This window comes from Capricornis sumatraensis, chromosome 2, assembly GCF_032405125.1.
Source record: "Capricornis sumatraensis isolate serow.1 chromosome 2, serow.2, whole genome shotgun sequence".
In the NCBI taxonomy this organism is placed as follows: domain Eukaryota; kingdom Metazoa; phylum Chordata; class Mammalia; order Artiodactyla; family Bovidae; genus Capricornis; species Capricornis sumatraensis.
Window position 1 is genome coordinate 54,518,427 of NC_091070.1, and position 27,336 is coordinate 54,545,762.

General features: G+C 36.7%; 1 protein-coding gene across 4 annotated transcripts in view; it reads right to left on the minus strand.

Annotated features, from left to right (window-relative positions):
* The window catches only part of VPS13C (vacuolar protein sorting 13 homolog C), a 180,020-nt gene that overhangs the window by 15,623 nt on the left and 137,061 nt on the right, over positions 1–27,336 (minus strand). For all 4 annotated transcript variants that reach the window (XM_068965194.1, XM_068965193.1, XM_068965196.1 and 1 more), the window contains 17 exons: positions 26,520–26,624; positions 25,641–25,805; positions 23,197–23,325; positions 22,783–22,916; positions 20,629–20,755; positions 15,518–15,753; positions 13,345–13,486; positions 12,059–12,199; positions 8,778–8,859; positions 8,597–8,666; positions 7,817–7,928; positions 7,598–7,711; positions 5,329–5,468; positions 3,681–3,762; positions 2,406–2,519; positions 1,525–1,600; positions 953–1,116 (listed from right to left, as the gene is read on the minus strand). In XM_068965194.1, coding sequence (XP_068821295.1) covers positions 953–1,116; positions 1,525–1,600; positions 2,406–2,519; positions 3,681–3,762; positions 5,329–5,468; positions 7,598–7,711; positions 7,817–7,928; positions 8,597–8,666; positions 8,778–8,859; positions 12,059–12,199; positions 13,345–13,486; positions 15,518–15,753; positions 20,629–20,755; positions 22,783–22,916; positions 23,197–23,325; positions 25,641–25,805; positions 26,520–26,624 — 2,133 coding nt within the window. The remainder of the gene's footprint in view (positions 1–952; positions 1,117–1,524; positions 1,601–2,405; positions 2,520–3,680; positions 3,763–5,328; positions 5,469–7,597; positions 7,712–7,816; positions 7,929–8,596; positions 8,667–8,777; positions 8,860–12,058; positions 12,200–13,344; positions 13,487–15,517; positions 15,754–20,628; positions 20,756–22,782; positions 22,917–23,196; positions 23,326–25,640; positions 25,806–26,519; positions 26,625–27,336) is intronic.

Sequence of the window (27,336 nt, forward strand, 5' to 3'; positions counted from 1 at the left end):
CCATGGGATTCTCTAGTTGATGCAATCTCTTTAAGCCTCAGTTTCCATATCAGTAAAATTATTGAGTTGAGAAAATTAGAGATCTAATTATAAATTCCAATGAAGTTACTCCATAATTTAGTGCAAGTGTGGAAAACTGAAAATGAAGGGACCTCTCATGGACAGTAACTAACCTGACAAGTAAAGCGCTTTAGAGGAGACGATACACATTAGAAATCACAGGCACAGACACAGCAGTTAACAGTCTACTGAGTTAATTTCAAAAGTTAAAAAGTAGTATTCGTGCATTCTTTACATAACTTTCAAGTAGTGTTAGTAACTAAAAATAGCTGTATATCACACAGAAAAATAACTGAAGGATGTATACTAAACTGAAAAGATCAGATACCTCTAGGAAGAGGAGAGGGATAATCAAAGAGTACCTTATAGCCTTACCTAGGTTCCCATTACTCACTTAAAAAAAATAACTTAGAAGTTCTTATAATTACTCATACGGAAGATAGTCATGTATTACCTGTATAACTGAATGGTATAGTACTGAAAAGTAATGAAAGGTAGTTCCTGGTTTATGACACGTAACCTGTGCACCTGCCTTCTACAGAAGCGGCTGACTGATGATGACCTGAAGCCGACTCTCTCCCTCCAGTTACCTCCACGTTCCTCTGCTCCACTTCCCCACCTTCCACACTAGCGCTAATCTGCCATCATTATAGTTTCCACTCCAGCCCAAGTGCCAAAGTCTAGGAACTGGAGTGGGGGTGGGCGGTTAGGGTAGACTGATGGTGATAAAGGGAAAGAAGAACAAAAAAGGAAACAGAAAGTGTGCAATTTATCACTACTGTTGCTCTGACAGACTTACTTACAAGCAGTGTTCCACGTGCCACACAACCAGTACATATGCTAAAGTGTATCTGTAAGTTAGTATTTCTTGAGGATTCCACAGGAGACTTACAAGCAGCAAGCCCTTTCCCCCTCTGGCCAGGCTGTCACCAAAATCTTTAGGCTGCCGACCCATCTCCTCTCTTCTTTTTTGCTGATATTCTTTGTCCATTGTAATTGCTGCCAAACCTTTTCCAACAGAGCCAGTGATTCGAGATACAACTCCTGCTGCACCACCTATCAAAAGGCCCAGAGAAGTAAATCACACTGTTTCTTTGAAGAGCATTATTGCAATACAGAGCATGTGGCTGCTTGAAACCAACAGGTGCTTAAAATTCTGTCTCCTATACAAAAAGGCAGATATTGATTGTATCCAGTTCCCACTCAGCAAGAAGAGGAATAAAACTATTGCAAGTACACTGATTAACAAATCTATGACATAAAAAAAAAAACCACCTCAGCAGGTCAATGTCAAATTATTTTCCATTTAAGAACAAGTGAACACATCTTTTAGAAGGATTATTATACAGCGAAACCCTCTTTTCTTAAACATAGTCATTTATTTTTATAAACAATGAATTTAATAACATAAAAATATAAATTATTATATTTATACACATACACACACAAATATGTAATACATACCTACTGTGTGTCCAAAGAGACTTTTTACTCCAATTACTAACCCCTCAGCAAATTCTTCAGGGCCTTGAACAGCACCCTGGTCAAAAATTTAAAAAAAGTTTGCTACTTAAAATTTAAATACGTTTAAGACTTTGAATCTAGTATTTCAGAATTTCCATGAAGATACAGAATCGCAAAGATACGTCAGCATTGTGCTGACAGTTTTCACCTTCTAATCCCCAAACTGATGGAACACCTATTGTGTTTGAAGATACTTTTAACCCACATGATCTTACCAACCCTTTAAGATGTCAACCCTTTACGATGACAAAAATTGGAGAGGAATAAATCATTGGCTTCAGTCAACATTGGAAATTGGCCTTCCAGGACCAAGTGCCATCAGACTGTTAAAGCAAGCCACACTGACAGCAAGACTAGCAGCCCACACAGTTTGGGCTCTCTTGTTTTTCCATTTATTCTTTTTGCTTTGTCCTTCTGAAACCCTCACCACACTGGGATCCTGCATCCTTTAAATGGAGGAGAACAGGTTAGAGGAAAGCTTGACTATGAAACAAAGTCAGCTTTCAATGCCCATTAGTTCTTTACACGGTGGCGACACAGTTTTGAAATGTTCTCAGTCTACTTAGCACTCTTCCTAACAACTACATTAAATCCTAGAAAATGTAGGCATGCTTTATTACCCAGATACCAGAAGTGCTCAGTTAGTTCTAAAACAATCTTTTGATGTTATCTCTAGTAATTTTTATAATATATAAAATTGATATACTTGGTATTTGAACATTATTCAGTTCCAAGATACAATTAAAATATGAATTATCTGTCATAAAAAGTAGAACATCCGTTTTTCTATACTACACTTAAAATAAATAAAAGACCAATACCTGGAAGGGTTCATAGAAAAAAGCTTCAAAGCCTTCAGATAGACCTCTAATTAATCCAAACGGGTTTCCAAGTACATCTAAGCCCAATACAAGGACATACATCTGTTTCAAGAACTACAGGAAAATAAATAAATAAATGAATGAATGAAGTTCTTTGCAACCACTGTAAGAAAATACATCATGAACTAATGTGGAAAAAGTGGGATACTGACTAAATTCGGTTGTTAAAGGAAAACTCTGCAGTGACGTTTTACTATGTTCCAGGCACTATGCTCCTACTTTTCATGGGACTTTCAAATGGGATAGAACTCAGGTTTGAGGCAAAGTCGGCCTTTTGTCAGTTACATAACCTTAGACAAGTCGCGTAGTCTCTATAGGCCCTGTTCTTTTCATCTGTAAACTGGGAGGTCTATTATACTGACCTTGCATGGCTGAGTATGCATATTAAATGGATATATATTTATCGCTATGAACTAAATGGGTTGATAATCAAAACAAAAAGACAAATGAAAAAATATCCTTATTTGAACATGTAAAAATCAAGTTTAAACACCGTAAGAGAAAAGACCTTTCAGCAGAGGAAGGCAAGAGCAATGTCACCCACAGCAATGGTACTCGTGCGTGTGTGCTCAGTTGCTTAAGTCCTGTCCGCTTCTTTGAAACCCCATGGACTGTAGCCCGCCAGGTTCCTCTGCCCATGGAATTTTCAAGGCAAGAATATTGGAGTGAGTTGCCATGCCCTCCTCCAGGGAATCTTCCCAACTCGGGGACAGAACCTGCGTCTCTTATATCTATGCACTGGCAGGTGTGTTTCTTACCACTATGCCACCTGGGAAGCCCAATGGCACTCTGGTGCCCCCAAAACAGCTACTATGTCTCTGTGCACAGACTTCAAACCATGGAGTAACAGGCATCAGTAAGAGGAACTTGGCTTCCTCGCAATTCTACTACACTATGCTTAGAAACTATAGTCACCGAAGGAATAAAATGTAATGATCCTTAAATCACTATTCTTTCTCAAAGTGGTAAATGTATAATTGCAAAAGGAAAAAACACTAAAGCAAACTTTTTAAAAGGTTTATATAGTTGGTGGGGCGGGAGGGGGGTGGAATTAAAGAAACAGAAGTTAACCATTCCAGAAAACTACTAAGTAATGAGATTGTGAACTGCACTAAGTTAGGTAAATGTCACCCACTACAGTCACACAGAAATGCTTTGCTTTTATATTATGAAGTATCTTCCGTATGAGCTACTATTAATACAACAGGAAGTTACCTGTTCACTGTAATGTCTAACAACACTCCACATGAGCTGATCTCTGTTGTAAAACTGATACCGAATTTCATAATAAGCAAGTCTGGGAGGAGAAAGAGTCAAAAGTACTAAGATTATTTTTTGGAAAAAACAAAAAGACTTAAAATTTCAGTGGTAATCATTTCTAAGTCACAATTAGGTTTGTACATGTAATTTGAGATATTAAATATTAGGATGCCAAAACCATGATAAAATAGTACATTGTCATGCAAATCTTTCATAAACACATACAGAGTAAAAAGTTGACCATAATCCCACTACACAGTGAATTTTTTTCTTAAACTTTTTCTTTTCCTCATTTTCCACTTCAAATTCTTTCTTTTCTATGCAACTGAAAAATATTAAAACACTCTGTATGCATTTTTATACTCAACATTTTAGATAAATATTCTTTTAGGTTTTCAAATTTTGATATAACCATTTTTAATAACATAGCATTCCATGTGGATAGGTCAAACAATTCTTTCATGATCAGATATTTCCAAATTTTGACATAATAATCAGAGTTGCCATGTGTATTCTGAATATAACTTTGGTTGCATTTCAAGATTATTTTCTGACTGAATTCCTACCCAAAATAATTACTGACTGAAAGCCTACAAAAACATTTAAGACTCTTGATATATACCCCTTTCCACTTGTACATATGATGAAAAAAAACAAGTCCATTTCTTAGATGCACTTCTCTCTAGTACTAGGATTTCTCATATGTTGAAATCTTTGATAATTTGCTTTAATTTGCATATATTCTTTGATAAGCAATAAAACTAAACATTTCTAATATCTATTAGCCACGTATCTTCCCTTTTATGAATTAGTTCACGTTGTTCTCTAGTACCTATGGCATTCGAATTTTTAGGTTAAAAATTAAACTATTAATCTTTTGCTATACTTGTCATATCATCCCAGTTCTTTGTTTTTTAAATTATTTTCATTGATTTTAAGAGTCTAATTTTTATGTAGTCAAATTAATTTTTATTTTTCCATCAGGATTTCTTCCATTGCTTTTAAACATAGGAAGGTTTCCTTTTATTTAGAGATTTGATAGCAATTAACTTCTATTTTTCCTTAGTCTTTTTCTTTCCATTTGAACTTAATAGTTAAGCCTTTGATTCCTACAAAATTTGCTAGTGTACTGGTAAAAATAGTATTAATGAATTTTTTTCTCTAATACCACTGTTGACTATCAATTCAATAAATATTCATTGAATTTATATGTATCTGGCACACACAAATATTCTTATATGAAAGGTAGCAAGGAGCTATTATCTATACTTTGCCACAAATTATACTGAAATCTAATCCTACTGCTATATATTTCTAAATACAATTTCACTTAAAACATGGTCCATTTATAACATACTACTAAAATAATTCAATGTTTATACTATATTCATGAATTATCTAGATGCTGATAACTGAAAGAAATATTAGACTCTTTACCTTGTCTTTATGAGTCCAAACTAGAATGGGTCCAAAATATTGAAAATGTAAGTAGTAAGAATTACCACTTTTCTAAGGTAACTTCTAGCACAAATGAAAAGAATGAATATCCGGAAACAGCATCTTGGCATAAAAACCTCCTAACACACTTCAATAGAACTCTTACTTGAATATAAGGTCATCCACATCAGTCAGAGTAGCACCGATGCTTTTCAATAGCAGGTTGACAGAATGAATTGGAATCAATTCCTGTTTCTCTTGGTTTGATTCCTCACCACCAGAACCCAAAGACAAACTCAAGTGCAACTAAAAGGAAAATAATGTTCAATAAATGAAAACTAAAAACAAAAATATTTACATACGTGGACACCAAATTGTCCAGACACAAACAAATGTACCTTTCAATCAGAATCCTAAAGAAAACTATTATTTGTTACTCTATATATTACACAGAACAGCTCTGATCCTCATATTTACTTTCTAATAAAATACAAATCAATTTGTCCCCAAAACTGAAACATAATTTCATTCAAACTTTATAAATAACATTGTGTTTATATGGAGGAAACCAAAACAACACTTTGCAAAAACAGCATAATCATTTCAAGAGGAAAAAAATGTCAACTGGCCTACCAGCAGTCTAACTTAAAATAATGGATAATCATTTCTACAAGATAAATAACTTTTAGTAACAATTAAGAATAACTGCAGTATAATTACACGAGGACAAGTAACAACAGCATGACAATTATGGCAACACTTTAGCAAGTTCCAAACAAATGGTTAAAAGAATAATAAGGTTTTCAGCTTCCACAACCCCTTCAACTCAGGACTTAACCATGAGATTTTCACATTCCCATTTAGCTTCTTCTGCTTCGTGCTGCACTAACATTAGTGAGATAGCGCCAGAAGATACAGGCAGAAGGTAATTCAATGTGTGTTAAGTAAAGCAGATAACTCTGCCTTCTCATTCTGCCAGTTCTCTAGGCATTCTCCCTCAATAGAGAGCTCAATAGAGGGGACTTATGGAAAAGCCAGGAAAGCCTGGGTGTTATTTTTTCTCTCATGTGGACTTTTGTCCATCTGCAGACTTAGAGAGGGCTGGGATCCATGAAAGGCAATCTTAGGTGAAAAGAGATCCAGCCTTTTCCTACAGAGTAAGAAATGACCACGACAGTCATGATTTTAGTTATTCAACATTATGGGACAATTCCCAGTGCGCCTAAAAACATTGTTATTTAGTCGCTCAGTCAAGTCCAACTCTGTGACTGAACGGACTGTAACCTGCCTCAGCCCATGGGATTCGCCAGGCAAGAATACTGGAGTGGGTTGCCATTTGCTTCTCCAGGGGACCTTCCCGACACAGGGATTGAATCCGTGTCTCCTGCTTGGCAGGAGGATTTTTACCACTGAGTCACAATATGTATAGGTAAATTATAAACCTGATATACCCCATGGAGATTATAAACCCCATGAAGTCATTTTATATCTTCAACAGCAACTTCAACAGCAGGTCTTCAGTTAATAATTTGTTGAAGGTATTGTCCAATCTCATAAAGAACTGATTTTCATTTAATAATGGAAAAGAAATTGTATATAACTCATCACATAAAACAATATCAATTTTGAACCTAACACTATCAATATATTTGATATCACCAAACTAATATATCAATTTAAAATTAATTAATTAAATAAATAAAATAATCATTTCATTTTATAAATCCATTCACTTAGCTGAATGGACTGGTGAATGCAACTGACAATATTGTGCTATTAACAGTTTTTGAGAACGTAAAGGATCATCAATATTTTTAAAGAGTTACTTAATTGTAAATCTGGCCCATTACACAAGTTTAGAGCTTTATGGCTGATTGCATTTGTGGATTCTCTAAGCAGTCACCTTTTCCTAGAAAAGCTAAAAAGAATAACAAAAGGAGACAAGGAAATGGGTTCATAAAGGACAAAATCAGGCAAGTGAAAGGTATCCAATTTTCCACTCCTCTAGTTACAATCAAATTTTGGAAGGGTGAAAAATACCACATCAACAGTGTAACAGCAACTTCAGCGTTTTCACATTCTGGTTAGGACACCCATTATAGCTTTCTATTCAGACAGTGAGGAGTTACAAAGCACAACCACAACATTAAATGTTGGTGAGCACTTCTTTGCTTAATTAAGAAATGCTTTTGTCAGCTTCTTCCTTGAAGAAAGGGGTTATTAATTCAAGACTAGAGATCATGCTCTGGTGGTTTCTCTGTGGGAATTGTGGCTGTACATATGTTACAGAGAACTGTCTTAATTATTTCCATTAATCAAACAAAATTCCCCTCCAAATATTAGATATAACAAATTAAAACTCACATCTGTATACATAGCCTTTAAAAGTTCTACAATACTTCTGTCAAATTTTCAAAGTAATAATTATAACAAACCTTTATAGGAGAAATATGGAAATGTTCAAAGAAACTAAGAATGGATGTATCAGTCACTGAGGTCCCCACTAATTCTGTGTTTATAGCATCAGAGTCTTCCCGGATTAACTCTGTCTGAAAAAAATTAATCGAGATTTTCTATTTTAATTTTTTTCTACAACAATTATTGAAAAGAATGGTTGATCTTTCATAATATTCCCAAGAAATAAAAATTATTACCCATTTTCTTTCAGCTTCAGGGTCAGTTGTTGGGGTAAACAGCGCAGTAATAGCTCCTAGAAATCCCTGATCAACTTTTAAGGCCATTTCCTGAATGAGAACCATAAAATACCTAAGGGAAAAAAAAAATTTTTAATAGAAAAAGCTTTCTTAAGGATGAAAAAGGCGTTTTATCAAACCTTGTAATTTTCCATGTTAAAACTTGGATTTTGCCCAAAAACCACAGCAAGATCTTGTTCCGTGATCTCTAAAACAAGGATTATGTTAGCAAGATCGAAGTTTATTTAGACTGAGATCTTTTTTTTTTTAATTAAAGTAAAAGTTTCACTAGGGGTAATACTGCTATATTAACACCTAGCATTTAAAAGTTCCAAATGCTGTATTTACCATGTTATGGAAGATATAAGAACAATGATGATGTAGCATATATTATCTAATTTTTAAAGTCCACAGGAATTAAAGAACATATCTCTCAAACACATCATTTATATTTCACTATTTTATATTCTAACGGAAGTTACAAAGGAGAGAAGTGGTTGAAGGAATTTTACACTTTAAAATATATAGAGGCTATTATTAAAATAAGTTTCAACATATAAAATCACTTGACCATAAAGTAGATTGATACGTTCAGGTGGAAATAATTTTCATACAAAAGTCACTTCCAAAACATAATGTATTTTGTTTTGGAAGTGACTTTGGAAGTGTTTTGGAAGTGACTAACATAAAGTAGATTCTCATTTTAAATTCCTTTAGATGAACAAGGGTATCTTTACTTACTTGAACTGTAAGACTTTACTGTACTCATTAAATCTTGTGATGACACTCACATCAATGAAAGGTTTGGGCTCTAAAAGGAAGAAAGAAAACAGGAAAAAGGCAATCAAGCTTTCTAGTAGGTCAAAATGATATCTATTCAACTTTTATGTATAGAGTATATCTCAACGTAAATTTTTCTTACCTGAATCCAAAGCAATAGATTTTGGAGGGGCCACAGGATGAAATACAACAGGGAACACTGTACCTGGTAACTGACTATCAACCTAAAGAAAAGAAAACTGATTCAGCCGTACTTAATTTAAACTTTTGTTTCAGAGGTGGATTACAGAAGAAGCCACTAATTACATCATAAATAATATCTGTATTTGTACGTGCTGCTATTAAAAGTTTTTCTTTAAATCTATATTTCTTATATATCTCACCAAGGGCAAGTTTCCACATACAGGAATACATCAACATTCTCATAATTGCACTAGAACTGTGGAGCATGAACACCATTGATGGAAATATTTGTATCAATGGATCATGTGAGATTTCAACTATCTATATTTAAATAAAAATGTAAGTGAAGACTGTGTATGAAATTACAGGTTAGGTATTAAGAGAAAGAGAACGAAAATGTCCTAAAAAGTAGTAATCCATAGTTAAAAACAAGAGATGGTGGGAGGCAGGAAGGGAGAAAGCAAACAAACAGCCTCCAATAAAGCCCTAATCATTCCCATTTAGAAGAATAAAAGAAAATCTTAATTTGGGATTTGATGACAAAGTCAAAGAAATATTAAAAATAACAATTTGCATAAGAAAACATATGGCCAAATTAAAGTCTCAATGGTCATTTAGCCTTGGATAATTAGTATGGTGAATCTACAGGATATGTGGAAGGAGAATAACTTATAACAAAAAGGAAGATATCAATTTTGACCTATGATTTTTGTGTTGTTCAGTTGCTAAGTTATGTCCAACTCTTTTCGATGCCATAGACTGTAGCATACCAGACTTCCCTGTCCTTCACCATCTCCCAGAGCTTCCTCAAACTCATGCCCATCAAGGCAGTGATGCCATCCAACCATCTCGTCCTCTGTCGTCCCCTTCTCTCCTGTCTTCAATCTTTCCCAGTATCAGGGTCTTTTCCAATGAGTCAGCTCTTTGCATCAGGTGGCCAAAGTACTGGAGCTTCAGCTTCAGCATCAGTCCTTCCAATGAATATTCAGGGTTGATTTCCTTCAGGATTGACTGGTTTGATCTTCTTGCAGTCTCTCAAGAGTCTTCTCCAACACCACAGTTCAGTACCATCAGTTCTTCCGCACTCAGCTTCCTTTATAGTCCAACCATCACATCCATACATGACTACTGGAAAAACCATAGCTTTGACTATATGGACCTTTGTCAGTAAAGTAATGTCTCTGGTTTTTAATATGCTGTCTCAGTTTGTCATAGATTTTCTTCCAAGGAGTAAGCGTCTTTTAATTTCAGGGCTGTTGTCACCATCTACAGTGATTTTGGAGCCCAAGAAAATAAAGGCTGTTACTGTTTCGATTGTTTCTCCCATCTATCTGCCATGAAGTGATGGGACCAGATGCCATGATGTCAGTTTCCTGAATGCTGACTTTCAAGCTCTCCTCTTTCACCTTCATCAAGAGGCTCCTTAGTTTCTCTTTGCTTTCTGCCCTAAGGGTTGTGCTATCTGCATATCTGAGGTTACTGATATTTCTCCCAGCAATCTGGATTCCAGCTTGTGCTTCATCCAGCTCGGCACTTCACATGACGTACTCTGCATATAACTTAAATAAGCAGGGTGACAATATATAGCCTTGACATACTCCTTTCCCAATTTGGAACCAGTTCATTGTACCATGTCTGGTTCTAACTGTTGCTTCTTGACCTGCATACAGATTTCTCAAGAGGCAGGTCAGGTGGTCTGGTATTCCTATCTCTTTCAGAATTTTCCACATTTTGTTGTTATCCACACAGTCAAAGGCTTTGGCATAGTCAATAAAGCAGATGTTTTTCTAGAATTCTCTTGCTTTTTCCATGATCCAACAGATGTTGGCAATTTAATCTCTGGTTCCTCTGCCTTTTCTAAATCCAGCTTGAACATCTGGGAGTTCTGGGTTCACGTACTGTTGAAGCCTGGCTTGGAGAATTCTGAGCACTACTCTGCTAGCATGTGAAATTAGTGCAACTGTGCGGTAGTTTGAGCATTCTTTGGCATTTCCCTTCTTTGGGATTGGAATGAAACTGACCTTTTCCAGTCCTGCGGCCACTGCTGAGTTTTCCCAATTTGCTGTCATACTGAGTGCAGCACTTTCACAGCATCATCTTTCAGGACTTGAAACAGCTCAACTGGAATTCCATCACCTCCACTAGCTTTGTTCGTAGTGATGCTCCCTAAGACCCAGTTGACTTTGGAATCCAGGATGTCTGGCTCTAGGTGAGTGATCACACCATCATGGTTTTCTGGGTCATGGAGATCTTTTTTGTATAGTTCTGTGTATTCTTGTTTCCACCTTTTCTTAATATCTTCTGCTTCTGTTAGGTCCATACCATTTCTGTCCTTTACTGTGCCCATCTTTGCATGAAATGTTCCCTTCAGTTCAGTTCAGTTCAGTCGCTCAGTCCTGTCCAATTCTGTGCAACTCCATGGACTGCATGCAAGCCAAGTCTCCCTATCTATCACCAACTCCTGGAGCTTACTCAAATTCATGTCCATTGAGTCAGTGATGCCATCCAACCAACTCATCCTCTGTCGTCCCCTTCTCCTCCCACCTCCAATCTTTCCCAGCATCAGGGTCTTTTCAAATTAGTCAGTTCTTCACATCAGGTGGCCAAAGTGTTGGAGTTTCAGTTTCAGCATCATTCCTTCCAATGAATATTCAGGATTGATTTCCTTTATGATGGACGGGTTTGATCTCCTTTCAGTCCAAGGGACTCTCAAGAGTCTTCTCCAACACCGCAGTTCAAAAGCATCAATTCTTCGGTGCTCAGTTTTGTTTATAGTCCAACTCTCACATCCATACATGACTACTGGAAAAACCATAGCTTTGACTAGATGGATCTTTGTTCCCTTGTTATCTCTAATCTTCTTGAAGAGATCTCTAGTCTTTTCCATTCTGCTGTTTTCCTCTGTATTTTCGCATTGTTCATTTAGGAAAGCTTTCTTATCTCTCCTTGCCATTCTTTGGAATTCTACATTTAGCTGGGTATATCTTTCCTTTTCCCCTTTGCCTTTCGCTTCTCTTCTCAGCTATTTGTAAGGGCTCCTCAGACAACCATATGGCCTTCTTGCATTTCTTTTTCTTGGGGATGGTTTCGATCACCACCTCCTGTACAATGTTATGAACCTCCATCCATCATTCTTCAGGCACTCTATCAGATCTAATCCCTTGACAGAACCTTGTGAAAAAAAAAAAAAAATTTAGACGCAAGATTCCAAAACTGATTTGAATAGGATGACAATGTTACCTGAAGCCAATACAATCTGGCCCTTAAACTTCTTTGGTGAGGGGACTGCTTGTATTCAACTTGAATTCCTGATAAAAAATGTCGCCTTATAGAGCACCGAGAAGGGAGGCGCATTTCCATCGGGTCCTTGCCAAAATTCACCTGGGAAAAAAGCAGATGTGCTTGTGATGAACTGGTATTAGCAGCGTAGACCATTTTAAATATCCACTCACTCACAAACTGAAAAAGAAAAATGCTCATTTCTAGGTCTAATCAAAAGATCTACCTTAAGATGATCTACAGCTGAGATGTTTGAAGCAGAATCATTACATAACTAAGGTTATGTGGAAAATATACTTTCAGTGATATAAACTGTACTTAAAGAACATAAGCCATGCTTTTTATTTTTTTCAAAACCTCAATGAGTGAGTGTGTGATAGTCATTCAGTTGAATACAACTCTTTGTAACCCCATGGACTGTAGCCTGCCAGGCTCCTCTGTCCATGGAATTCTCCAGGCAGGAATACTGGAGCGGGTTACCATTTCCTTCTCCAAAACACTTCAACAGTAATGAATAATTCCAGATAACACTTATGCTTTAACAAAGTTAAACAGTGAATAGTAATAGCTTACTTATGTCTGACACTCACTGAATCGTGCTCTTTCGTTTTAGCATGACCAGCATTCGTAAGGATGAGGGTGGGGGTGGGAAACAGGCATGGTGACAATGCAAATGCCACCATCAGAGACAGAGAGGAGCCCACACCGCACGGCTGAAACTTCGGTCAGGCTTCTGGGCTCTTCCCGAAGCAAAAGTGACTTTCAGTTTTAATAACGTAGGGCCCTGTGTAGAGCACATGTTTATTTGTGGACATCTACTCATGTCCTAAAATAATTTACATTTAATGAATTTAATTGGGCAAGTTTTTTATAGGGTTTTCATCACTGAGATACACAAGTCTTCACAGCCTATAGCAATATACTGATATCATTCAGAATAGAAGTTTCAATAAGTAATGTTGATTTCTCCATAATTTTCCTAAAAACAAGTTACATGAAACTATCTGCTTTGCAAATATAGAAAATTATAAAAATGCAGATAAGAAACATGTTTAAATAATGTTTTACAGTATATGATGAACAGTATATTTTAATTTAAAATGTGCTAATAAATTTTCTTAGTCATACTAATGCTACTAACAAATTAGTTTCTGCATACATGTATTTACTTGGATAGCGAAATTTTATTTACTACCACCACTGGCAACATAATACATAAATAAGAAAAAAAAACAAATTTGGTATACCTCAAAATTATCATCTAGTTTAATCCAGCCAAAGTCTCTTGATTCTAGATATTTCTTATAGGACTTTTCCAATAAAATTATTTGCTTTTGACTAAATGGCTTCCACTTCTGTTTTGGTTTCATCTCCCAAACAACACCAGAACTAAAATAATTCACAAAGAAAATTAATTAAATTAAATGCATAATTTAGGTTGTGGAATTTTCAGTCAACTCCAAACTGTCGCAACTGACAACTCCTATGAAAAATCACATTTATGCAAGAGATTGTAAACACCAAAATATACCTATGTTTTATATAAAAGTGCATAAGGAAAAGAGGCAGGGGATATGTTTTTATATCACACACTGACATCAATGAACTACGGAACTGGCAAAATTTTCTCATATGGGGATATTTTAGGCAAAAACCCATCAAAATGGAAGACCTAAATATCAAACATCAAACTACAACATTCCTAGATATAACATAGGAGAAAATCTAAGTGACCTTGGGTTTGGCAGTGACTTTTTATAATACATCACTAAAAGCACAATCCATGAAAGAAAAATAGATGTGGGACTTTCCTGAAATTGAAATTTTCTGCTCTGTGAAAGACATTGTTAAAAGAATGAAAAGGCTGGGAGAAAATATCTGTAAAACGTACATCTGATAAACACTGATATGGTAAGTCCCCTACCTACAAACCTTTAAGTTTCAAACTTGCAATGATATGAACAGGTGTCCACATGTCCAATCACATAAGTCAGTTTGCGGGTCTGGCATACACTGTCACACGTGTGCATCTTCTACCAGTGGCTGTGATTTTGAGTGCTTTACTGTGTAGTACTGTATAGAGTACAGTATCTCTGTTTCAAGCCAGGATGCCCAGAAGCAAACATAAAAGCAGGGGTGATGCAGCTGGTACACAAGAAATGCCAGACGCTGTACTGTACTACTGTACTTTTCAAGGTACTACACTGTAAGATTAAAAACATTTTACTTTTTGTTTTTTATGTATTATCTGTGTGAAAAGTATTATAAACCTATTACAGTACAGTACTATATAGCTAACTGTGTTAGTTGGGTACCTAAGCTAACTTTGTTGGACTTAAGAACAAATTGGATTTATGAACATGCTCTTGGAACAGAACTTGTTTGTATGCAGGAGACTTACTGTACCCAAATTACGCAAAGAACTCTTAAAACACAACAATAGCAAAAAATATTAAATTGGGCAAAAGATCTGAACTTCATCAAATGAGGTTCAAATAACAAAAAAGCATATGAAAAGATGTTCAACATCATATGTAATTAGGTAACTGCAAATTAAAACAAACAGAGATCACTACAAATCTGTTAGAACAGCCAAAAGTTGCAACACTGACAATACTAAATGCTGACAAGGATGTGGAACAACGGGAATCTCTCATTCATTCATGGCATGGTTACCAAATGGTGAGCCGCTTCTCACAAAATTAAACTGCCAGGTGCTGCACAAAGAGCATTACATATCTGACCTCCGTGTTTCTGCTTCATTTTGAACTTCACCAAACACATTATTATCCGTAGACCCTATACTGCTTATACCTGATAATTATTTCCCTCAATAGCCTCCAAAGAAGAATGAGTCTTTTACCACAGTCAGTGTGATTGAAAAACCAAAATAGATAAATTCAAATATTTTTCTTATGTAAGTATAAGCAGAATCAGAGAAAAGAATTGGGTCCATCATTATTAAAATGTTCTACACAACCGTCCAATAAGATCATGTACTCAGGTTTAAATACTGCCTCCGTGAAACTTTTTTCCAATTTATGTGATTCATTGTTCTTGGCTTCCCCAACCCACACCAGTTTCTCCAGCCTCTACAGAACCACAGAACATGTTCACACTTCTTTGTAGCTTTTTTTTTCAGTGTTTTTGTAATTCATTTAAAAAATACATACAAACAACAAGGAAAGAAACAAACCTCTTCTCCCACCAACTAATGAGTGTTGTCATAAGGGCCAAGACATTATTTTATCTTAGGGGCTTTTCAACTAGCAGTGAAAGCAGCTGTTCAGTAAGCTTTGCTGAAAGGTATGTACAGTACATCAAATTCAAAATAGGTATTTGTCTACTCTCATCAAACTTGATATTATGAACTTAATGCCTTTTAAAGATTTCTGATACCTTATCTTTCTTCTCCCATACCTGGTTATCCCAATATATGAAACTTCCTGCTTGGTTTCATTGTTGACCAGTGAAAGCCCAAGACTATGGAGAGAAAAAGTTATTTCGTGATTGGCCTGCTCCATTTCTTCTGCCTGCAGAGCTTTGGAAACCAAGGCAACATCATCAGTGAAAAGCAAGACTCTCTGGCGCCCATCGAGAAATGATACCCAGTGTATCTGGATGTTTGCATCATAGGGAAACTGTCCACATTCATCCTGTGGGAAAGAGACTTCATATTAAAACCACAAACAGTAAGCTTTTATTACATAAGATTGAATTGCATGCAGTAGCTAAGAAAACATGACTATAAATCAGAAAACCATCAAAATAACATAAATTAATTAAAGTTATACTTTACAATATTATATTGGTTTTGCCATACATCAACATGAATCTGCCACAGGTATACACACTTGTTCCCCATAATGTGTTCTGAAACATCCTCAATTTTTTCAAACAGTAACAGATCAATAGTGCTTATTTTTCTAAAACCTTAGTTTACATTACCTAGTTAGGCTCAAAGGATACTCAGCAGGAACAAGAATCTCCTTCAAAGGCACCAATGGCATAACATGCTTACTTGTCTCCCAGATGGAGAACAGAATGGTTTAAAACTTTACTGGAAATGTAATCTCAGGTAAAATTAGGTTTTAATACTTTATAATGCTGCAAGTATTTATATAAATCACACAAATAGTCAAACTATGGTCATCAGTTTGTATTAACTTTCACTAAGAAGAGCCTTCTTAGCTGACAGTCTTTTATAGCATTTAAAAATATTAGGTTTGATTTGGTGCATGTCTTCAGATATTTAAATAATGATTTTTTTTCATTCTGGACTCAACATAAATAAAACAACAGTTCACTTCAACAGGCAGTATAAGTACCTAATATGTGCTTTTTAAGCTTACTTGGAACACAGAAGCCAAAAACAAAGGACATCGCCAAAAGCACAGAAATGGTTGCTATTTGCTATTCTCTGAAACTGATCTACAGCTTTTAACATATATCAAAGTAGACGGCCCGATTTTTTTACTCTAACATGATTAAATTTTATAAATATTTCAGAGATACCTACTAAAAAAGGTGAATTTTCTCCTTGTAAACTACAAAATTTGATATGCATCTTGGTTCAATCTTGGTTATTATTCAAATGCTCTCTATTTGTTTTCAATCTATTGGATCTGTTAAAAATTAAATACGGTGTATTTTAAAATATCCCCAGGCAACAATGTTTCAGTTGACTTCCAACATTTTCGGTCATACATTTTGATGCAATATTATTCACTGCATGAAGGTTTATGGCTATCATGCTTTCTGTGTCACATTATCATATTCTATTTAATGATTTTTGCTTTGAATCATAGTTAAATTGTTTTTTACTTTTGTTTACTTGTTAAATCTTTATCATCTCTTCATGCTTTTAACTTTCTGTGCAGTTAACGCAGATCTCATGTAAATAGCATCTGGTTAGAAATTACTTTTTAACCTAATCTGAATGTGATCTTTTAATAGGAGAATTTAAACCACTTTCATTTACTGACATGCTTGATGGGAAGCATGGTTTAGTGGGAAAAGTCCGGCGACTATGAAGTCAAGAAGATCTGGTTTTGAGTTCTAACCAGCAGTTCTAAGTTATAACCATAGGAATTTATGATACTATATAATAAGCATTAACATGATATATTCAACAAAATGCACTGACATTTGCCACTTACTATATACTTCCTTAGGCTTCCTTCTTTTACTGTAAGAGCAAATTTCTCTTTATTTTCATTTTCTCAATTGATTTAGAATTCTTTTATTACTCACTTTGCTTCTATTACTTGGTATCCTTTTTAAAAAAATCATCTTTGATCTATATTTCTGTAATTAAAATTTAGGATTAAATGGTGTTAATATATTATGTTCAGAACATACTATTTCCCTGCTCCCCCTTTCATTTTATTTTGTTGTCTTTGTCTTTTATCTCACCAACTTTCTCCTATCATAGCTGTCGTATGTTTATAACTTTGGGAATCTCAGGCATACATTCTGAAAATTTTCTCTGGTCCTTCTGTGGAAAAAAAATTTTCAGAAGTGTGATCAGCTTCTGAATCTTTAGGATCATGCTACAGTTTTCTCCTGAACTATTTTTTCGTAAACTCCATGTTTGTTTGTTTGTTTCCTGTTTATTCACACTTAAACATCCTCTGGATCACTGAAAAAGCAAGAGAGTTCCAGAAAAAACATTTATTTCTGCTTTATTGACTATGCCAAAGCCTTTGACTGTGTGGATCACAATAAACTGTGGAAAATTCTCAAAGAGATGGGAATACCAGACTACCTGACCTGCCTCTTGAGAAACCTATATGCAGGTCAGGAAGCAACAGTTAGAACTGGACATGGAACAACAGACTGGTTCCAAATGGGAAAAGGAGGCTGTATATTGTCACCCTGCTTATTTAACTTATATGCAGAGTACATCATGAGAAACGCTGGGCTGGAAGAAGCACAAGCTGGAATCAAAATTGCCGGGAGAAATATCAATAACCTCAGATATGCAGATGACACCACTCTTATGACAGAAAGTGAGGAGGAGCTAAAAAGCCTCTTGTTAAAAGTGAAAGAGGAGAGTGAAAAAGTTGCCTTAAAGCTCAACATTCCGCAAACGAAGATCATGGCATCTGGTCCCATCACTTCACAGCAAATAGATGGGGAAACACTGGAAACAGTGGCTGACTATTTTTGGGGGCTCCAAAATCACTGCAGATGGTGACTGCAGCCATGAAATTAAAAGACGCTTACTCCTTGGAAGAAAAGTTATGACCAACCTAGATAGCATATTAAAAAGCAGAGACATTATTTTGCCAACAAAGGTCTGTCTAGTCAAGGCTATGGTTTTTCCAGTGGTCATGTATGGATGTGAGTGTTCGACTGTGAAGAAAGCTGAGCACCGAAGAATTGATGCTTTTGAACTGTGGTGTTGGAGAAGACTCTTAAGAGTCCCTTGGACTGCATGGAGATCCAACCAGTCTGTGCTAAAGGAGATCAGTCCTGGGTGTTCACTGGAAGGACTGATATTGAAGCTGAAACTCCAGTACTTTGGCCACCTCATGCGAAGAGCTGACTCATTGGAAAAGACCCTGATGCTGGGAGGGATTGGGGGCAGGAGGAGAAGGGGACGACAGAGGATGAGATGACTGGATGGCATCACCAACTTGATGGACATGAGTTTGAGTAAACTCCAGGAGTTGGTGATGGACAGGGAGGCCTGGATGCTGTGATTCATGGGGTCATAGAGTCAGACACAGACTGAGTGACTGACTTGAACTGAATGAGGAAAGTGCTTTACAGTACTGTGTGGATTTTCTTTGAATTCCCTTTTCATGTACACCTGAGCCTCAGCAGAATTCCCTTCTCAGATCAGCCAGGAGACAAGGAAATGGCTAACTGTCTTATTTCTAGCTTAATTTTCCTAACCTGGAAGATTACCAGTTGACTAAGGCACAATAATCTATTTCTTACTGTCTGGTTTTCTAACAGCAAATAGAACAGAAATATTTAAAACCACAGCCTGTCAATATACTATTGCCAAGATTCTTTATGATTTTGCCTTAATTTATAGACCTTGACATAGTCTTTCAGGATGGCGATACCATTATTTCTCCAGGATCTGTGTACTGCCTTATGGGAGTTGTGGTTGCTGAGGGGCATGAAATGCGAGGAGAACGAAAATAACACCAGCATAGTACAGGGACCCCTGGTCAAGACAAGCTAGCATGTCTCTGAGTCAGAGACCTCATTGTAACAGGGAACTTAAGCTCCTCTCTACCACTTAGAACCCTTGAGGGTTTCTCTGTTGTAAAAAGTAAAGCATAAGCAAGTAACAGAGCTCCATCAAACTGTCATGGCAAAAATCACTCCAAGAATCTCATAACCATCAGTCTGATTTTTCAAAACTCTATCTCTTTTATGGGTATTTCAGCGAGAATATAGGAGAGGATAATTCAGTCACTCTTGGCCAATTACTATTTTAAATAACCAAGAAAGCTTTTATGACAACTTGCATTACCAGACAGTGGAATATGACACTGTATGAACTTTTCAGCATAGAATATAATCCTACAGAAACTAGGTACCACTCGTGAAGGACCAGTGTCTTATTGGAGGGAGGCTGGCAGATGAATTCTTTTACTTTTATAAGTATTTATTTATTTGGCTGCACTGGTTCTTAGTTGTGGCATGCGAGATCTTTAGTTAAGGCATATGAACTCTTACTGTAGCATGTGGGATCTAGTTCTCTGACCAGGGATCACACCCGAGCAGCATGCATTGAGACCATGGAGTCTTAGCCACTAGACCACCAGGGAAGTTCCCGGCAGATGAATTCTTAAGCCCTTCCCAAAGTCTAAGTGTCTAGGAAATAACATGTTTAATTAATTTAGCTATCTAAATAGTATTTCAATAAGTAATTTATTATATTTCTTATATGGATAGTTTACTACTGTCATACTCCTTTAATTAAAAAACCATATGGCTTTGATAGGGAAAACTTGCCTTAAAAAGTCTTACAGCTAACAGTGGTATACAAAATAAAGCTGTTTTTCACTTTTAGCCTCAAAACTCTTTCCTTATTAAAAAAAGTAAATAAAAAAGTACTGGTCTTAGGCAAGCTGAAACAGGCCTATTTTTTTTTAATGCAAATAAAGTATTTTGACTGATCTAGGACACAATATTGGTGTGAACTATTTACCAACTAAAGCCCCAAAGCAACTTATTTTGAAAATACTTGCAATTCATTTTTAGTTCAATAAAGAAAAAGATGACAGTGTGAAGCTAACTTATCTATTTCCTTTGTTATCAGGCACTTCCCTGGTGGCTCAAACAGTAAAGAATCTGCTGCACTGCAGAAGGCCTGGGTTCGATCCCTGGGTTGGGAAGATCCCCTGGAGGAGGGCATGGCAACCACTCCAGTTTTCTTCCCTGGAGAATCCCCATGGACAGAGGAGCCTGGCAGGTTACAGTCAATAGGGTCGCAAAGAGTCGGACACGACTGAGCGACTAAGCACAGCACACTTCATATGATACCCATTCACATCAGATGATACCTTTAACAGATCATGTTCCCCAACATTTGCGGCATAACTCCATTTAAGCTTTCTGGTACCAGTGGGATCTTCCCAGGCAAAGAGTCGAACTTGTCTTGGCAGCAACACCATTTCTTCCTTTGACCCGCTGAAACACAAGTGACAGAGGGAAGATTAAAATACCCTGGCCTTGAGAAACGTAGACCTGTGGTTTACTGAAGAGGGGACTGGCACCAACATGTTATAAAACTGCCTTTGTTAATAAAACACAACTCTGCCTAAAGATAAGTACCCTGAAATGTCCAAATAGCTAATGATTTTGAAGCTTGAGGGCAAAGAATATTGCTCTTTCTGAAGCTGCAGTATACTCTGAACTGATCCAGGTAAGATGGCACTAACAAAATTCATGAAGGTAAACAGACTGGTACCTCAGAATTCATCTATAGAAAAGGTTGTGAAAAGTAAACTTTTTAGGAACAGAGAACTTTACTTGGTACTCAAATTTGAGATTTTAATCAAAAGCATTGCATAAGAAGTAAGAGTCTCAGAAGAGAAAACAATGGTTTGTTCCCCTGCTACTCCAAGTGCGGTCCCTGGGCCAGCAGCACCAGCATCACCTCGAGGCTTGCTGGAAAGGGCAATATTCCGGGACCCACCAAAAACCAACTAACTCAGAACGTGCATTTTTACAGGATTTCTAGGAGATCTTAATGCTGATATTTAAGTTTAAGGAGTATTGGTCTAGATAACACAAGAGACTTTGCAGAGAACTAAAATAAAACAAAAAGTAACCCATTTAGGGTTTAATCTATACTTTCAAATCTCTCAGCAGATTCAAGCCATGAGAGTTAAGAATACATTAAACCTGGAAAGCATTAATTTTTTAAAATTTATCTATCTATCTTTGGCTGTGCTGGGTCTTCACTGCTGTCTGAGGGCCTTCTCCAGTTGCAGGGAGTAGCGGGTCCTCTGCTGTAGCGTGCGGACTTCTCACTGGGGTGGTTTCTCTTGTTGTGAAGTTCAGGCTCTAGAGCGCTTGGGCTTCAGCAGTGGTGGCCCGTGGTCTCACCAGTTGTGGAACATGGGCTCTGCTGCTCTGAGGCATGAGGGATCTTTCCAGACCAGGGATCGAACCCATGTCTCCTGCATTGGCAGGCGGACTCTTAGCCTCTGGATGATCAGGGAAGTCCCAGCAAGGCATTACTTTTTATATATTTATATGCGTGTGTATGTATACATGTATATAATGGGTATTACTATTTTATATTATAATATATACATAAAAATAATGCCCTGAAGATTTATAATAATAATTCTTTGCAAATATATTATTACATATTTTAAGAATCTAAAGCTGCCTGTTTAATGGCATCACCCAAGCTAAACAACAGCACACACAAGGACAACAAAATTCCTGTCAGTCTGTACTACAACACATCCAATATCACTATTTAATCTTCCACTTCTATCTGTCTTCAGCCCTCTGCCCTCCTGTTTAATATTCTACTCTCCTACGAAAACAATACGATTTATAGAGAGAGGCTCACTGAGCATCACGAGACCACAAAAGAACGGTACTGCTTAAACAAGTTCACAGTTCCTTGTATGCAGTTCTGAAACGTGAAAAGCTTCAAAATCCCAAATGGTCTTCTCTTAACTTTGGTGTCCAAACTCATGTGGCAGCAAAACTTGATCTGAACTGATGGGAAACGATTAATACTTTCATTTATCTCACTTATTATGAATGTTTATACGTTTTGCTACAGGAATACTAATGTGCTGGTTACAGAGTACTGCCTCAGAACTTGCTAGGGCTATTAGCAATACACATCCCTATAACCTTTCTAAAATCTGAAAACACATGGAAGGTGAATCACATCTAGACCCAAGGATTTCCTAGAAGGAACTGTGGACCAGGGGCCTCCCTGGTGGCTCAGTTGATAAAGAATCTGCCTGCCAATGCAGGAGACACACAAGACCCAGGTTCGATCGCTAGGTCAGGAAGATCCCCTACAGAAAGAAATGGCTATCCACTCCAGTATTCCTGCCTCAGAAATCCCAAGGACAGAGGAGCCGGCAGGCTACAGTCTATCGGGGTGCAAGAGTGGAGTACAACTTAGCAACTAAACCACCGAAAACAAATCAGATTTTCTAAGAACCCTTTTTATTTCATACCTCTGTTTATATGTGAGGACGTCCCATGGTGTGTGGTTTATTATTAGGGCAGGTGCACATCCCTCATGGTAGTCAGAAAAGCTGATGACAGTTGAATGCGGAGCAGTATCTACATCCACCAAGATACCCCCATTCTATTGCAGAAAAAAGGAGTACGTTTGAAGCATTAAACTGCACCTTACATTTAGAATTTCAATCACTCATACAGATATTAAAAAGCCTGTTTTCTTAAATTCCTACAGAAAATCACACTGGCTCTGATCTATTACAAACATATGTACAGCATTATATATTGTTAAGAGTTAGTATACCTTCCATTAATTATCAGAATATTTTACAGCATGTCTTAATAAAATATTGTAAAGTAAACTTTAAAAATCAAAGATATTTTATTTTAAAAACAGGAAAACGTACCAGATCTTCCAAGCTCAATAAAGTGCCATTATCCTGTTGGTTATAAAAGAATGGCCTGGATGATCCCTCACAGCTCACCACTCTCACACACAGTTTGCCTGAAAATTTCTCAGGCCAAAATGGAAGGTTCTGAAAATATGAAAGTCAAATATCAGTCTTAAAACAATACTATGGTAAATAAAACAGTGGCTAATAAAGTTTTAAATTCTAATTCAGATCATAACTCAATTATCACTGTTTCTTAAAAGAGCTCCTTTACATTTCATATTGAGATTATTGACAATATAATGATTATTTATGAACCCAAAGAAATTCCATCAGAAGAACAAATGTATTAGTCTTTTCATACTTACAGAATAATTACAATATGAGGAACTGAAGTGCTATTAAGAACATCTCAAATATCTTAAATATTTAAAAATTATAATCTTAATATTTGCTTTTATGAATTGCACTATGAATTCTTCCAGAGTATCTTGTCCTAGATAAACCACAAGGCAACTGAAGGCAGAAGACCTTGCTGGCACTCCTGACACTACCCCCTATAGCTGTTTGATCTTAATCTTGACCTTTTTGAGCCTCAGTTTCCTCACCTGTAAAACTGAGATTTTAGTTCATAAAACAAAAGTTCCTCACCCATGACAGAATACTGGGTAAATTCTATTTCTGAAAAGAATACTGCTACTATCAAACTCACATCAAAGACAAAAAGATAAGGAACATGTATGTGCTGCCAAATCTATGGAGATCATTCTAAGTGCCTTGGAAAGCCGATGCCTCTTAGAGGTCTAACTTTGCATTGTAAGTGGAGTCCCTCCTCTTAAACTTTTGGCCAAGCAGTTTTAAAGAGAATTTTAGAATTATTTTTAGATGTACAGAAAAACAGTCCTATCCTTCAGTCAGCTGGTTTGGTTGAAAACTCAGGCAAATTCAGGCACTAATGCTTGTCGTTGCATCTGCCCCCTCCCCCACTGTCCTTATTCTCTTCACTTCACCTCTTGTTGAGTCTGCAAAGTTTTGTTCAAATACCAGCTCTTCTATGAAACATTTTCTTTTGATCTAGGCCACAATGATCTCAATCTCCAATAACCTTACTGACCTAAAAAAAAAAAACTGAGATTCAACTTCCTTCTCTGTAAAGGTGGTTGAATTTTGGGGATTTTTTTCAAGGAAACTTCCAGTTCATCTATTCAGAGATCCTATAACCACCTATCAGTCAGTTCAGTTCAGTCGTTCAGTTGTGTTAGACTCTTTGTAGACTCCATGGACTGTAGCACACCAGGCTTTCCGGTCCCTCACCAACTCCTAGAGCTTGCTCAACTCATGTCCATTGAGCCAGTGATGCTATCCAACCACCTCATCCTCTGTTGTCCCCTACACCTCCTGTCTTCAATAGTTTCCAGCATCAGGGTCTTTTCCAATGAGTCAATTCTTCGCATCATGTAGCCAAAGTATTGGAGCTTCAGCTTCAGCATCAGTCCTTCCAATGAATATTTAGGACTCATTTCCTTTAGGACTGACTGGTTGGATCTCCTTGCAGTCCAAGGGACTCTCAAGAGTCTTCTCCAACACCACAGTTCAAAACCATCAATTCTTCGGTATTCAGCTTCCTTTACCGTCCAACTCAAATCCATACATGACTAGTGGAAAACCATAGCTTTGACTAGATCAACTTTTCTTAGCAAAGTAATGTCTCTGCTTTTTAATATGCTGTCTAGGTTGGTCACAGCTTTTCCTCCAAGAAGCAAGCGTCTTTTAATTTCATGGCTGCAGTCACCATCTGCAGTGTCTTTGTACCACCCAAAAATAAAGTTTGTCACTGTTTCCATTGTTTCCCCATCTATTTGCCATGAAGTGATGGGACTGGATGCCATGATCTGTTTTTGGAATGCTGAGTTTTAAACCAACTTTTTCACTCTCCTCTTTCACTTTCATCAAGAGGCTCTTTAGTTTTTCTTTGCTTTCTGCCATAAGGGTGGTGTCATCTGTGTATCTGGGGATATTGATATTTCTCCTGGCAATCTTGATTCCAGCTTGTGCTTCATCCAGCCTGACATTTCATATGAGGTACTCTGCATATAAGTTAAATAGGCAGGGTGACAATATACAGCCTTGATGTACTCCTTTCCCAATCTGGAAACAGTCTGTTGTTCCATGTCTGGTTCTAACTGTTGCTTCATCAAGCGGGCCTTAGGAAGCATCACTACGAACAAAGCTAGTAGAGGTGATGGAATTCCAGTTGAGCTATTTCAAATCCTGAAAGATGATGCTGTGAAAGTGCTGCACTCAATATGCCAACAAATTTGGAAAACTCAGCAGTGGCCACAGGACTGGAAAAGGTCAGTTTTCATTCCAATCCCAAAGAAAGGCAATGCCAAAGAATGCTCAAACTACCGCACAATTGTACATTTTAGGAGCCAGTTATATTAAAGGAAAATTATTACCTCTGAAGAAGCAATATAGTTCCATTTATTAGTTGGCAGTGAGCCATCAGATGCAATTTCACCAACTTCTAGTTCTAATGATGACTTGTTCTCAATGGTATAAAAGGGAGTCAAAGTAACTATTCGTGTAAGATTAAAACTGCTCATTTTGATGCTGACACCCACCTGTGGAAAGGAAACAAACAAGTTTATCATTTCCCAGTACTTTACTCAGCTTGAAACACACACAGCTATTCACTCACAGTCTTCTTCAAGTATTTTAAAATAGGATTTCTTAAATAGAGTAACTAAAAAGAACCATATTCCATGACTATCTTCTCACTAAGAAGAAAAATTTCAGTTCCTTAGTCTGGGACCAGCGGAAACCAATTCAAGAAATATCTATCAGTAATTTAACTAATGATGACTTATAATAACAAACTTAATATTTAAAAATCCTTTACTTTTTCACAGTCCAAAATAAATTGTTTTAAAATCAGTGTACCCTTTCCTTCGCTGCTTTATTCTCTCTGCTATCAATAAAATGAAATAAAAATTTCAAAGAGGTAATGAAACAACTAGTATCAGATTATTCAAATTGTTGCAGTGAAATTTAAGATTTAAGACGTTTTGGCAGGGAGTGGTATGGAATGTGGAGTCTAGTAATTCTGTGTATTTACCAAATTCCTTCCTTAAATGTATTAAAATCACTGTCTTAAACTCCGACAAATTTAGGCTTTGCTAACTGTACTAGAAATAAATAGACAGACATAATGTAATAGTAGACATCCTCCATGTAATACTCTGAATTCACATTTCTATACCCCTGAGGATTTCCAGCTTATTTAGTGAAGAAAACGTGAATGAAATCAGAGGTAAATAAGCAAGCAAAAACCTTACCAGGTATTCCATGTTGTTGGCAGGACACTTCACACATCCATAACTTCCCACTGTATCCAGTGAAAAACCACTGGACCACGAACTAGTTGAAATTTTTAATTGTACCTACACCAGAGAACACAGACAATCATATAACAAATCTAAAACACTGTATTAATTTTATTTGATGGATAGGTGCTAGACCACTAGACATTTATTTAATAACATGAGACAAAGCAAAGTATTATCAAAGGCATGCTGCAAGTGGGTAAAGAAGCACAGGAACTCTAGGGGACAACACAATGAAAGCAGAGCTCTAAACTTCCCTTTGCATTCACCTCTGTGATGAGTATAATGAATTTAAAGCTGTATACCAATGAGACCTTCTGTTACTTAGGAAGGAATTAAAATGTAAAGTGATATTTTCCAGTGTCAGGTTTTTGATATAGAGCTAATGAATTCTTAAAATTTTAGCACACACAGGGAATTTATGCTTTTATTATTCAGCAAACAATGAAAAGTGTTGCGATAAGGAGAATGGAAGACACAATACCTGTCCTCAGTAAGCTTCCAACTAAACAGAGATAGGAAATACACACTAATAATTATAATGCAAGACTTAATGTGATAACAGCCACATAAGAGGGATAAAACCCTATCAAACTGACAGGATAAAAAGCTTACTTATGGCTATGGGAAAAGGTAAAGTTATACAGAAGAAATCTAATTCTGCTCCTGTATTAACCTCCATCTACCCAGCAGATGATAAAAACCTGAGTATAACCAAAGGTCAGACACATAAACAGGTACAATATCAAGCATTAATCAACACTTTATG